At 32.4% G+C, this 15,069-nt stretch overlaps 1 protein-coding gene across 5 annotated transcripts in view; it reads right to left on the reverse strand.

Annotated features, from left to right (window-relative positions):
• LOC107678429 (mitofusin-2-like) overlaps nt 1-15,069 on the reverse strand; it is a 35,327-nt gene that overhangs the window by 15,720 nt on the left and 4,538 nt on the right. For 3 of the 5 annotated variants that reach the window (XM_016473686.1, XM_016473684.1, XM_016473683.1), the window contains 9 exons: nt 9,340-9,518; nt 8,410-8,545; nt 8,116-8,278; nt 5,548-5,672; nt 4,356-4,464; nt 4,022-4,129; nt 3,591-3,744; nt 736-803; nt 538-659 (listed from right to left, as the gene is read on the reverse strand). In XM_016473686.1, coding sequence (XP_016329172.1) covers nt 538-659; nt 736-803; nt 3,591-3,744; nt 4,022-4,129; nt 4,356-4,464; nt 5,548-5,672; nt 8,116-8,278; nt 8,410-8,545; nt 9,340-9,514 — 1,160 coding nt within the window. In that variant the 5' untranslated portion in view covers nt 9,515-9,518. The other 2 variants (XM_016473685.1, XM_016473687.1) reach the window with 2 other exon arrangements.

Below are 15,069 nucleotides of genomic sequence, written 5' to 3' on the forward strand. Positions count from 1 at the left end.
ACATACACACACCTTGCTACGTGTACTGCGTTAGGCTAACCGAGACTTGACATTTGCACTTATATATTGTTGCTCTTTTGTTAGTTTTGACTGCTTTTATTGTCCTCATTTGTAAGTCGCTTTGGATAAAAGCATCTGCTAAATGACTAAATAAATAAATAAAATAAATAAATATTATTTGATTCAACTAATGCACTCAGTTGATTTAAAATAAGATGTTTGAAATTATTCTGAAAAATGAATCAAACTTAACTCAAACATTGTTTTTGCTACTGAAGTTTAAATGAGAGGTGTTCTCTTCTAACAGGATGTTATCTTCTTTAAGCTTCAGAAAATCATGCAAAATTACTGTTTATTTTTTATTAGCAGCAACATTTCAAATATGTTGTGGATATTATCCCTAATTTCAACATTTGACTCTACCATTTATATCTCCTACTCCTCGTCTCCTATAACAGCACAGTCAGGCTCTAAGCTGATTTCAATGTCACCAGAGGATCAGTGTTGAGTGTGATGGATTACCGTCTTTGCGCTCACCTCTGCTCTTGAGCTGCAATGTGCACAGAGTCCATTATCAGACGCAGAGCTTCAGAAATCTGCTTGGCTCTCATGGTGTGCTGCTCGAACTTAGTCTTCACTGCTGACTGTGAGATGCACTCCTGTAAGGACACACGTATATGAGAGTCAGACAGACACGCTTAACCCAGTGACAGTCTCAAACCCAACAACACTCACCTCAAAACGCCTTTCAAAGTTCTGAAACTCAAACATTCGCGCTTGAAAACCTTCAGCCAGAGCACCACCTGAAATCCAAAAACAACCTCTTTACAGGGAAAAGAGGAGCTTTCTTGTTTTTTTTCAATAATAAAAGAGTTTGACACACATACACTAAAGTTCACAATGTTCACAGGAACCTAAATATGATAGAATATTTGACTTAAGATGATGCTGTAATGCAGGGAACTGCAGGGTGTTTGTGGGTTGATAAAAAATAATTAAGAACTAAACAAATTCTAATATTAAAATGACTAAATAGGGCTGCACAAGTAATCAAAATAAATCTGAAATTGTGATATAGCGTAGTACGATTATCACTGTACAGTGCTACAGTGCAGAGTTTAATGTGCATTTGGGCACACAATGTGTGCTAGAATCACTTTATTTACACACTCATACATTTTCAACATTTCTGTGGACAGAAGTTTACAGCATTCCTCCAATATTCCACCAATATAGTGTAATAAAAGCTTGATTTTGAAATATTAAAAGCAATGAAGTTTTTAAAAGTGCATGAATTAAAAGTAAACATTTGAAAGTAAAGATTATATATATATATATATATATATATATATATATATATATATATATATATATATATATATATATATATATATATATATATATATATATATATATATATATATATATATATATATATATATATATATATATATATATATATATATATATATATATATATATATATATATATATATATATATATATATATATATATATATATATATATATATATATATATATATATATATATATATATATATATATATATATATATATATATATATATATATATATATATATATATATATATATATATATATATATATATATATATATATATATATATATATATATATATATATATATATATATATATATATATATATATATATATATATATATATATATATATATATATATATATATATATATATATATATATATATATATATATATATATATATATATATATATATATATATATATATATATATATATATATATATATATATATATATATATATATATATATATATATATATATATATATATATATATATATATATATATATATATATATATATATATATATATATATATATATATATATATATATATATATATATATATATATATATATATATATATATATATATATATATATATATATATATATATATATATATATATATATATATATATATATATATATATATATATATATATATATATATATATATATATATATATATATATATATATATATATATATATATATATATATATATATATATATATATATATATATATATATATATATATATATATATATATATATATATATATATATATATATATATATATATATATATATATATATATATATATATATATATATATATATATATATATATATATATATATATATATATATATATATATATATATATATATATATATATATATATATATATATATATATATATATATATATATATATATATATATATATATATATATATATATATATATATATATATATATATATATATATATATATATATATATATATATATATATATATATATATATATATATATATATATATATATATATATATATATATATATATATATATATATATATATATATATATATATATATATATATATATATATATATATATATATATATATATATATATATATATATATATATATATATATATATATATATATATATATATATATATATATATATATATATATATATATATATATATATATATATATATATATATATATATATATATATATATATATATATATATATATATATATATATATATATATATATATATATATATATATATATATATATATATATATATATATATATATATATATATATATATATATATATATATATATATATATATATATATATATATATATATATATATATATATATATATATATATATATATATATATATATATATATATATATATATATATATATATATATATATATATATATATATATATATATATATATATATATATATATATATATATATATATATATATATATATATATATATATATATATATATATATATATATATATATATATATATATATATATATATATATATATATATATATATATATATATATATATATATATATATATATATATATATATTAGTATTATAAGTGTAAAATATAGAGTAAAATAAAAATTGTATTATATTATTCAAGTTTTTTTTTTCTTCATTTTACAGTACAATTGTAAATAACAGTAATGTATTTCTGTCTTCATTTTTTTATAATTAAGACTTAAAACTAATAATAGTACAACAATAACTATTATTATTATATAATAATAGTATAACAATAACTATTATTATTATCATCATTATTATTAAATTTGGGGAATTTTATCAAATTCGAAAGGGTTCCTAAATACCTCAGTGTGAATGTAATGTTGACTGAGTACACTTTAAAGTCCAGCTACAACGTGAAACATTTATCATAGTGCAGTTCAAATCACTTCATATGACAAAATAATTGCAATACTGTATCATTTTTTCACCAAATCGTGCAAAATTATAAATAAAAAAATGAAAATAAAATACTTACTAAAAAATAAGTGTTATTTGTTTACTTGCATGTTTTTAAAATACTGAAATATAAGCTTAAAATCTTAGGGGTACCTCAAATAAATATTTTAGATCTAAAGGGTTCGGCTGATCAAAAAAGTTTTGAAGAATTTTTTTTTTTTTACCTGCTTCAGGCATTCCCTGGGCTTTCTGGACGCGTGCCTGAAGAGCCTCTTTAGCAGAGATGAAGAAGATCCGGTCGCTGGCCTGAGCACGATCCACCACCCGCAGCTCATCCACTAAAAAACTAGTGCAGCGGTCCATGTGCTGCCGTCTCACCTGACAAACACACAAGACTCATTATCCCCGTGCAAAAACACCATGTTCAAAATGGTCACTTTTTTTTATTTAATTAGGGTTTTTTTTTATTATTCAAATTCGTTTGTAAAACAGACAAACACCATTCTTAATGCTTCACTTCATTCCTCATTTTGTAAAAATCATGCTTAGTGTATTAGGTTTAAGTATCAGGGATGTTAATGGTTTAAAATGCATCTCAGGGCCATGAGACTCAGAGGATGTGTGTGTGTTGTTTGTTGTGTCATGTATGTCACACCTCTTCCATGTACTCGGGCTCATTGGCGGAGGCGTCCCAGCGGTTGTTCAGGATGAAGATATTAGGGCTGGAGAGGCGCTCGTACACTTTGTGAAAGAATGACTTTTCCTTTGAGAGGGTAGAGGAGAGGCATGTTTTAATAAGCTGACACCAGTGAGGTCACAGGACAATCAAGCACTTACCTCACAAGTGCTGGAGAAAAATAGAAGACAATCATGCTTAACAAGTAAAGTTTATCAAGTTTTATGCACAAACATGAAAATCATAATGCTGTAATATATAGCAAATTCTATGTAAGCTTTTTTTCACAAACTGAAGTTCATTTTAAACTCACTGTTTGCATTAAAGTGGACTCTGAATTGGCCACCAGCACAAAAACGTCAGCATCAAGGCAGAATTTGTCAATCCAGCTGTCCAACTCTGTTGTGACATCAATGCCAGGGCTTGAAAAGGAAGATTTTATAAGTTTCCAAATGAAAAATACAACTAATATGACTTCTAATGCAGTAAATTGGTCATTTAAGGCAGTAAGCTTATAATGCCATTACATCATTTTAAAGGGGTCATATGATGCTGCTAAAAATAACATTATTTTGTGTATTTGGTGTAATGAAATGCGTTTATGCGGTTTAATGTTAAAAAAACAAATTATTTTCCACATACTGTACATTATTGTTTCTCCTCTATGCCCCGCCTTTCTGAAACGCGTCGATTTTTCGGAGAAATGACAAACAAGTGCTACTCTACACTGCTCAAAAACTCATGTTTGAATCATCAGTGGCAAATCCTTTATATATAAAAGACGTACTTACAGTCTGTGAGTCAGAACAGCCGGCATTGTAGTCTACTCTCCCAGGATCAGGAAACAGTCCTCCATAAAATGCGCTGCACACATCTGAATATTTGGGTTGAAGTGTTCTGGAACAGTGTTGTAAATACAACTTAACCACTGATTTGTAGTCGTGTCCTCTTTTGGAAGACCAAACAAAGTAGTTTCGCTTTCACAACGAAACACACAGCGCCTTCCCGACATGGCGGCGGGAACAACAATACTACAGCGAGAATAAAAGTTACGCCTTCTTTCTTTGCGTGAACATTTGGGCGGCGTTATGCAAATCTTCCCACATAGTGATGTAGACATGTGGGGGGCGTGTTAGAACGAGCCGTTTTAGGTAGGCGTGGCTGACTCTTAACTTTTATAAAGAATATCTCTTTGGATTTGAGACTTTAGTCTTTGCAACTTTACAGATCTTCTTTATGCACCAAGAGCTTGTAACACTCCAAAGAGAAAGGACAACTTGAAATCGCATCATATGACCCCTTTAATATTAAAAACAGTATCTAGGCAAGCAAAATATCATAATATATATAAAAATATAATACAAATAAACAAAAAATGCATGTGAACAAAGTTTCACATGTGCAGAATTTATAGATCTGTGAATTAAAACAGGCAATGTATTGAATGCAACGGTAAAGGACTGTCAATATTTCCTCACAGCCAGACAACACGAGTGTGTGTTTACCTGTCCACAAGCACCAGGTCATCCCGCAGCAGCGCACACTTTGCTTTAGGCCACATGACACACACCAGACTGCCTGCGTCCAAATCCTCATCCTGATGCAAGGCATGGGCCAGCTGGTTCACCGTCTGCCAACACACACACACGAGTGCAAACATTAGCATTTAAGTACTTTTAACCAGATTATTTTAAAAGTAGAAAAAACAAAAAGTGGATCCCATTGCAAGAACCAGACACTCACATAGCAGGCAAAATATAAAAAGCCTTTATTGTAAGACTACATGTTAAAAAACACCAACGCGTATCAGCCCAAACAGGCCTTCGTCAGTATTTTAAAAGTAGATTACCTGAGTCTTATCATGGAAAACATTACTTTCCTTTTTTATAATCAGAGTTAAAAATAATAACAGTAATAATAATGACAGTAATAATAATAACTGTTGTTATTATTATTAATAGTAGTATTACTAGTGTATATTGTAGTTCAAATTGCAATGTATGACAAATAATTCACAACACTATCATTTTTGGCCTTGTTGTGCAGCCCTATATTTAAATAATTTTAAACTTCCAAAATAAAAAAAGTTTTATTTTGATTGTTTTCATTTAAAAAATGCTACAAAACTACAAAAAATGTTTTTTTTTAATTTGTTCGTTTGCATGCAATGTGACCATTAACTTCCATCAGAGAAGCGTCATCATGTGAAAGTGCCATTAAATTATTGAAATATTAACTTAAAATCTCACGGGGCACTTCAAATAAATATTTCGTCTAAGGGCTTTGGGTGAAAACGTTTGGGAACCCCTGACATAACCTGCTTTCTGTCTTTTCATGGAAAACATTATTTATTTTTATTTTTTCACATTTGTAGGTGCGAGATTTTCCATCTAAAAGGCTTGAACTGCTGGACACCTAAATATCCATGATTGCAGGCACACACCAGAGAGTAAAGAATCAAAAGTAATAAACCTGCAGAGGAAACCGTATGACCTTTGGCCCACTCTCGGGAATGGCGTGCATTTGTTTATGTCATCATGGAGTGCACATGCAGACCGGCAGGACGGAAATGGCCTCTTTCAGACAGAGAGAGACGCTGGGAAAAGCATCAAAATAGCTGTGTCCCACATCCTGATGAGTGCACACACATTCACAAGCGTCTATCAGCCAGCTGCTCTGTTCACATTATCTGTAGGATATATTTAGCTGCTGACCATTGTTCTGTGTGTATGCAAGTCATCATAAGCCAGATAGTACCGCAGACAAATCCCAGACGTCACAACAGAACACCTGGCACTGCGAAGGGTATTTACACCATTAGCAATGTTTCTGTTTTTCCACTATATCAACCTGTAAATGCTGTGCTTCTTTCATTGGTCTCAGTTGTAAATGTTTAGATGCAAGAAATAAATACAACTTAAATGATATTTTTGTATTTTCATGGTAAGTACAGTTATATGCTCTTTCCCAGCATTCCTCTACAGCAGGCATGTGCTCTTACGTGTAGCATGTACATGTTTTCTCAGTCTGTAATATATCAATGCAGAGGAAAGGTCACGAGACAGGTCCTAAATGACAAAAACGTGTGACCTTGTGACAGCTGGTAGGAAAAAGCTCAAGTACAGTCAGCCAAGATCCAGAGAAGTTCATTTAGCAGACGCAAATAGACAACAAAACTGTTTGCCTTATTGCTTGTCACTGACATTATCTGCTCAATATTTACCATTTTGAAAACACTGTATGAACAAACAAAAACAAAAAGATACACAATATATCAATGACAGTATCAGTATTTACTGAAAGAGGTCTATTTACATTTCTATTTTCATTTATTTAACTAACTGTACACACTAACTCTGTTCCAAAACCTAGTAAGCTGCGACTCAGAACGAGAGACTTTTATGAATTGATCTATAGAGTTCATATAAAAGTTCTTATATCGATATTTGTACAACTATCAACAACAGTCTACAAATGCGGTCACATAAGCGATATTTCAGCAAAATTTCACAGGCAAAAAGGTCCGATGTCAATAGCATAGCGATGCATGAAGCACAGCTCACACAGAAGTCCGTTTCGGGCCAACTTTCTGTTGGTCAGCCTGGTGAAATCATGTGGCCAACTTAAACACGAGTGAAATCTGCGTGAACGTTTTCGCCCTGACTCCTGAACGTTGAAACTCCAATCGGGATTGCCTTTGTAATCTGGGACACGCTGCTTTTGTAGACAGCTCACAACGTTTTGGAAAAGAGCAGTCATCATAACACATGGCCTCAATTTTGGTCGGTGTGTTCCTGAAATCTGTAGGAACAAGGTGTATCTCTACAGGGTGTCTCCTCTCATGTCAGACTAAAGAGATTACACACCCTCTTTAGCACCTACGGTGAGCAAAGCTCATTTATGGTTGCTATAGAGAGTTACACAAGAGGCCAATTTCCATTCTCAACTCCCACAGCACGGGTCTTATCTGACTCAACATGTCAGACACACCCAAACGCTCAAACAAAAGACAGCAGCTTCCAAAATCACTCAGGAATGCCGTTATGACAATTAAGCAGGTAGAGAGCATTTACTTTAACACTCTTTCTTTCATCCGATCCCTCGGTGAGCAGGAAAGCCTCATTGCCATCAGTGCCTTCCACTCGTAGGAAGCAGTTGGTGGTGTGTCCGATTCCAGACGGCAGCACTTTGTCCCAGAGCATGGCGTTAATGACGGAGCTCTTCCCGTTACTTGTCCTGTTAACACAAAAATTGTGACTTAATCACAAATGATACTTCAAATTTATGGCAATACCCAGCATTCACATAAAAACAATGAATTCAAACTTTGCGCTAAGGCTGTGAAAGATGATGCGTATGCACTATACCTGCCAAAGAAGACCACCTTCATGTGTCTGCGGGACAGGACCTCCCCGATCCCTGCCACTTTGGACAGGTATCCTCGCACCTCCGCCACCTGCTCCTCTGTAGTGACAGGATCCAGTTCCTCATTGCTGTAGGTTTCTGTCAAGAAAACAGACCAGTTCAACTACACTTTACGGTTCAAGTACTTCACCAACAACATTTGCAACTTCAAAATGACTTGATAGTCAAAAGTAAAGGCTGCCACCATGATTACATCAATCTCAGTGATTAGCTATTCATTGCTATTCAGTTGCTAAGCTGTTTTGGGTGAATGCTAGGTGATTGCTTATTGGTCCAAATCAAAAGAGCCAACGCTCAAGTCTCTATGATATTCATTCACAAAACATACTTGAGAGTAAAACTCTTCTTAACTGCTGTTTTATATTTATGTAACCTCTTAAAGTTAGAATAACCTCCAACTTGTTAAAATTAAAATGGTAATGCACCTTCCATCATATAATCACATTAAAAAACATGAAAAATCTTACTGTTCAAAACTTCTGACTGGTAGTGTATGCACCTATTTGAATGCAAACTTTGGAAGCTTTGGCAATTTTTGCTAAAATATGACTGACCTCAAATAAACCTAACATGAGAGCAAAATCCTTTAAGTAAAATGCTGTGAGCTTATGAGCTGCCAGGGTAGATTTGTAAGACCTTGCCTAAAGAACACCTAAGATGTTCACAGAAAAAAGCCTTACACACATAGATACGCTGACTAAGCCATGCTTTTCCCTGAGCCTTCAGCTGTTTCGTGACCTGTCTTTGCTATCTGAGCTATGCTAGTCAGCATCAACCAGGTTCCTCTTATCAGCTTGACAGGTGAACAGCACGCAGCAGTGTGCTTTAAGCTCCTGAGACGAGGAGTGGAACAAAGTCACGAAAGCAGACACCTTCTAGAAAGGCTGAGCTTTCTTTGATGTAGGCGCCCAGCTGTTCAAAGATGCCGTTGATTTTCTTCTTGGCGGTGACGAAGTGTTTGAGCGGGGAGGCGTTCACCTCGGCCATGAGTCGCTTGTCCTTCTTGCCGATCACACTGGTATTGGGTCGTGGGAAAACCAGAGACATCTCACTAGAAAAAGACAGATGGAGATAAGTCAACAACAAAACACACAACCACAATGCAGTTTTGATTCAAAGATTCTTCCAAACCCCAAATGCCAGAGTACTGTAAGCAAACACAAAAGTCTAATAAAACTTTAACTAAATACCGTCTGATTGCATTACTTAAACGTAGGGCTGGACAATAATTCAATATCAATATGTATCGCGATATAATTTTTTTCAATAACGGATTTTTAAACACATTTCTGATATACATTACCAGTGTTTCCCATACATTGGTTTATTTTGGCGTTTGATTTCGTTGAATAAACATGAGCACTGCACGTTTCAAAATCAAAACGCGGCGCGGGTGTTTTATTTGAATGCATCTCTGAAGGGAACCGACTGTCTTCAGAAAATTTTCGATGGCATTTTCATTTTTATCTGATAAAGAAGCGTTCATGAGATGAGCTTTGTTTACAGCCGTTACCAGGGGAACCGCTAGTTTTTTCACTCTAAAAGCGCCTCCTGCTGGCAGACAATCAGTTTGCATTTTCAATAATAAGCCTGTCTCCAGCAACATGTTTTTGTTGTTGCTCAATTTTTTTGTTTTCTGCAGCATCTCTGAGCACTTTTCATACCCTTTTTTTTTCTGGCTGAAGCACATTTGTTTCAATCTATAAAAATAATCAGCCTACACTACCAGTCAAAAGTTTTTGAACTGTAAGATTTTTAAGAATTCTCTTCTGCCCACCAAGGTTGCATTTATTTGATCCAAAGTACAGCAAAAACAGTAAAATTTTGAAATATTTGTACTATTTAAAATTGCTTTCTATTTGAATAGATTTTATAAAATGTAATTTATTCCTGTGATCAAAGCTGAATTTTCAGCATCATTACTCCAGTCTTCAGTGTCACATGATCCAGAAATCATTCTAATATGCTGATTTGCTGATTACCAATATTTATAATATTAAAAAATTTTTTTCAGGATTATTTGATGACTAGAAAGATCCAAAGATCAGCATTTATCTGAAATAAAAAGCTTTTGTAACGTAGACTATTCCATTCAAAAGCTTGGAGTCAGTATGATTTTTATTAATTTGTTTGGGGAAAGAAATTATAGAAATTAATACTTTTATTTAGCAAGGATGCTTAAAAGTGATCAAAAGAGATGATAAAGGCATTTATAATGTTACAAAAGATCTCAGATAAATAGTGTTCATATCGATATCGAAATTATATCGTATCGACCGAAATATATCGTGATATAAATATTGGCCATATCGTCCAGCCCTACTTAAACGTATTAAAATTATTAATTAAACATTAAATATTTATAATGCTATATATCAGCAAAAAAAAGGCAAAGATTAGTGGTTTTAATGATCAAAATGGTTGTTAAGTTTTTCTGTATAGTTTTTCTGTCTAATAAACTATTACACGGAAATACTAAAAGAACGTAATACTTTCTCATATACCATCGTCATTCTGCTAGAGTTTGAACATCTATTACAATTATTAATAGTGATTTCTTCTAATTGTTTCTAATTTAGTAAATATGTAAATAAATATACATTTAATTGCAGCAAATTTTAAGCATGTTATATACTATAACAGTGTGATATATCACATATATCAGCTTCATATCACCCTGCTCTCTAAGACATCGCCAATCAAAAATCTATATCGGTCGACCGTTAAGTAAAAACAATGTGCATTTCAAATTCTAAATGACAGCATTTAAGGACATCTAATCTCCAATGTGCTGTTGCATTCAGTTTCGACTGGCATCAAATCAACAAACGACCCACTAGAAGTTTCCTTGTTGGGAGCTGGAGGGTTTAAAGTTCCTAAATTCTAGCCGTTTAATCTTGTAAAGAGGTGAAACACAAGGATTAGACATTTACAAGACATGTTTTGAACACAAGAAATACACAACACAAACACTTGCAAACCCTCTTTCTCAAACGCAAACACAACACACCTTGAGAACTGCTCTGAAAAGCCTTCAGCTATGTTGTCGTCTAACTGGATTGCTCAGAGCTATTGTTAAGTCCCATGTGTTGATGGGAAATGCTGTGTCGCCCAAAAGAGCCGAGTGTCAACAACACATAACGCACAAGCTGTTCAAAATGTGCTTACTACAGTTTCTAGATGAGTTTGTGTGTTAGCCAAAACCAAAAGCAGATTGCCTTCCCTTACTGAAATCTGACATTATTGCAATTCGTTATACAGTGATGAACAATCAATTTAAACCATTCCCCTAACTGACCATTCGTTAGCACCTGCCTTCAAAACATTACTGACCAATCACGCTTTAGTCGGTTTGTCCTGCTTGAGGACAATGGACTGAAACCTTTAAGAATATATTATTAATATAATGTAGTGGTCCACCAATATGGATTTTTTGATGACGATGCTGATGCTGAGATCTTAAGTGGCTGATATCAAACCAATATATAGGGTTGGGTACCGTACACATTTTAACCGGTACGGTACCGGTATCGGGACCTGAATTTCGGTGCTGGTACCCAACGGTACCTTTTTTCGATACTTTACTCTCTGTGTAATTACAAAAACATTTATTTCAGTGAAAAAATAAGTCCAAAAGTCTCAATTTCAACATTTTGAACAATAGGGCCCTACAAACTTTTTCTTTCTTTCTTTGTTTTTTCCCCCCCAGAAATTCTTTTTTTTATTTTTCTGAAAATCAAATGAAGGCATTAAACATTTATTTTAAATCAAATGAAAATTAAAGGAAGAAAAACTGAATATTCCTTTAAAACATTTTTTAATACTACTTTTGATTTATTCGTCCAAAATTTTCGAATTCCATGGCATTCCGCGCTATACAGTAAATTACGTTTTTATGAATGGACTCCGCGATCCCGCCCGCGTTTTCGCAGAAACCATATGGCCCTAGAAATGTAACCACACTTCACAACATTTCGGCTTGCCTTGTGTGTCGTTTGAACGAGTTGCAGGGGTGACCTCACGTCACAGGGTCTCTCTTAAAATATTTACTATAATCATTATAAAGGAAAAAAAGTTAAATTAATCAATTTGAACTTAACAAAAAATATCTTCTTGATTCTGTAATCCATCCTATTATGTTATTTTTTCCACAAATAAAGATTGTTCAAACATGAAGTAACCAGTAACCAACAGTGCACCCACTAAACTTGTGTGCAATGGGAATCATATTTTCTCAAATAAAGAGTTAACGCAGTACATAGTAAATATGATATGAATATAGTATGAATCAATTATTTAAAGTTTCTCACTCAGGTTCTCAGCACTGTCAAAATAAAAGACTTGTTTCTAACTATAATCTGAATCTGAATACAGAAAGCAGAAAAAGGTATTGGTCCATGCTGATAATTAAAAAAAAAACATCTGATATATCGGCCTTGGTTATATAGCAGTCAACCACTAATCTGTCTTTGTTCATGGATGCAGGAGGAGCTTATGCACAGGAAAAATTCTTTCAGGATCATTTGGAATGCTTAAATGCTTCTGCTTCAAATGCATTTGTGAGATTTAAGCAAATTTCAGAATTTCATTTTTACTCACTATTCACACATTTTTAAGAATGCACATCAAGAAAATGATGAAGCACTAGAAATCAGCTGCTCCAGAAAGACAGGCTAGTGGAAATATTACTGTAATGATTCAATAAAAATAAAAAAAACAACAACAACACAGAACAGAACAAAAAATTTCATTTAGTCCAAAAAAAAACAACAACACCTTGAGAACCACAATACTTATTCAAATCATAGCCATCAGTTCATTAGCATAACCTCAGGCTCCGTTCTCAACATCTGAGAGGTGTCATATTAAAGCGTCTAGAGCTGCACTTGGCAAATACATGCAAGATCGAGCGTTCATGCCATGCTGGAAAGTCACCTTCACTGCACAGACTAAGAGGACAAATGCAACGTCAATAATGCGTCCAGCTGCCTGTCTGCACTTAAAATGAGGTAACCAGAAATCAGGGGTTGACTTAACCTGATAATTTACTATCAGTGAAACCCTCTGCCATATGCATCTGGACACTGTCTGCTCTGTGTAGAAATCAGCATTCTGCCTGTGCAGTCCAAGACATTACAAGGTTGGTTCTATTGCTTTTGAATATAAAATAAAATAGGCCTGGCCTAATTTTTTTAGTCATTTTGGTCTGGGGCTTTTTTTTTTTTTTTTGAACAGGTGGCAGCATAGTTAAAGAAAAAAAAAAAAAAAAGAATTGAAAATTGTGTGAAGTAAACAAAAAAGTGCAAATTAAATAGTCATTTCCAAATTGTCATTCACCTTTTAGCCTTTTTATGTTTATGTAAACAGTCCAGCAGAGTGAAAGACACATTTGTAACAGTAAAAATATTCCATTTCTCTCAAGTAATGAGATCATAAGACTGCACTGCATGCATAACAATTATACTAGAATTTTAAAAAAAAAGTTAGATGGCATAGAATGTCATGCAGCAACTATGTGTGACTATTTGTAATTTCATGCCAACTACTTGAAGATTAAAAATTTGCAAAATGCACGTGCATATAAAAGCATTTGCCTAAATTACAACTTGGACACCAATGTGTTCCCTATAAATAATTGCACCATAAAAAATTGTACCATGGTAACAACAGTGTCTGCCAAAACACCATAGCTGCTACAGGTGCTGTCTGCATACTGAAGATCTGTGTGTCACACAAGCATGTCCTTTTGATAATCAGAGGAAGCACTCCCTTATGCAAGCATTCTTACTAGTGCACACTCATACTAAAACCTTCACACAATGTCTACTAATTATACAACATATTTTGGATATATTGCTGGTAATGATGAACTGATTGAGAGATCTGCTTCGCTGAACGTTATCGAAATGTTTTGAAAACACACACACGTTTCAGCAGGACACAACTGTTAAAGCAGGAATAAACATAGGTTACTAATAACGCAATACAGTCTTACCTGACAACACGATGTAAAATAGTGAGGGTCAAATAAGCCCGATCAGCTGCCCAGCATTTGATTTTCAATGAGCGATCACCTATACTGCTCGCGGTAAGCTCAAAGCAGAGTCTTGATCAAATTAAATCATAATTGTATAACCCATAACATACACTAAGACTTCCACGAGACCGATGTGACTGACAGCAGCGCCAGCGCGCCGCTCTGATCCACTCCTAGTCTAGGCAACGCCGTAATCACGTGACTGAATTTTACATTCAACAAGCCTGAATACGTAAAATATAAAATAGAGTATAATAATAATATAAACTATATATTATTACATTAATAGTGTAGCATAATAAAATACAATAATATCCAACATAAAACATATTTCAGTCGTTTTTCTAGCATCAAGCACACGACCTCCCACAAAACCCCGCCCCCTAAGACATGTTAGCCAATCCCATGCGAGTAATACCGAATGCGCAAAATGGACAAGGGACGCGCGATTCTGATTGGTTAAAATAGAAAAACGACCCCGCCCCGCCCCCTTGACTCTTTCTTGCTGTACTTGCTGTCATAAAGTAAATAGAGAATCTTTTATAATATCTATGTATGATTATTT

The sequence above is a fragment of the Sinocyclocheilus anshuiensis genome, unplaced genomic scaffold, assembly GCF_001515605.1.
Source record: "Sinocyclocheilus anshuiensis isolate Anshui unplaced genomic scaffold, SAMN03320099.WGS_v1.1 scaffold112, whole genome shotgun sequence".
Taxonomy (NCBI): Eukaryota; Metazoa; Chordata; class Actinopteri; order Cypriniformes; family Cyprinidae; genus Sinocyclocheilus; species Sinocyclocheilus anshuiensis.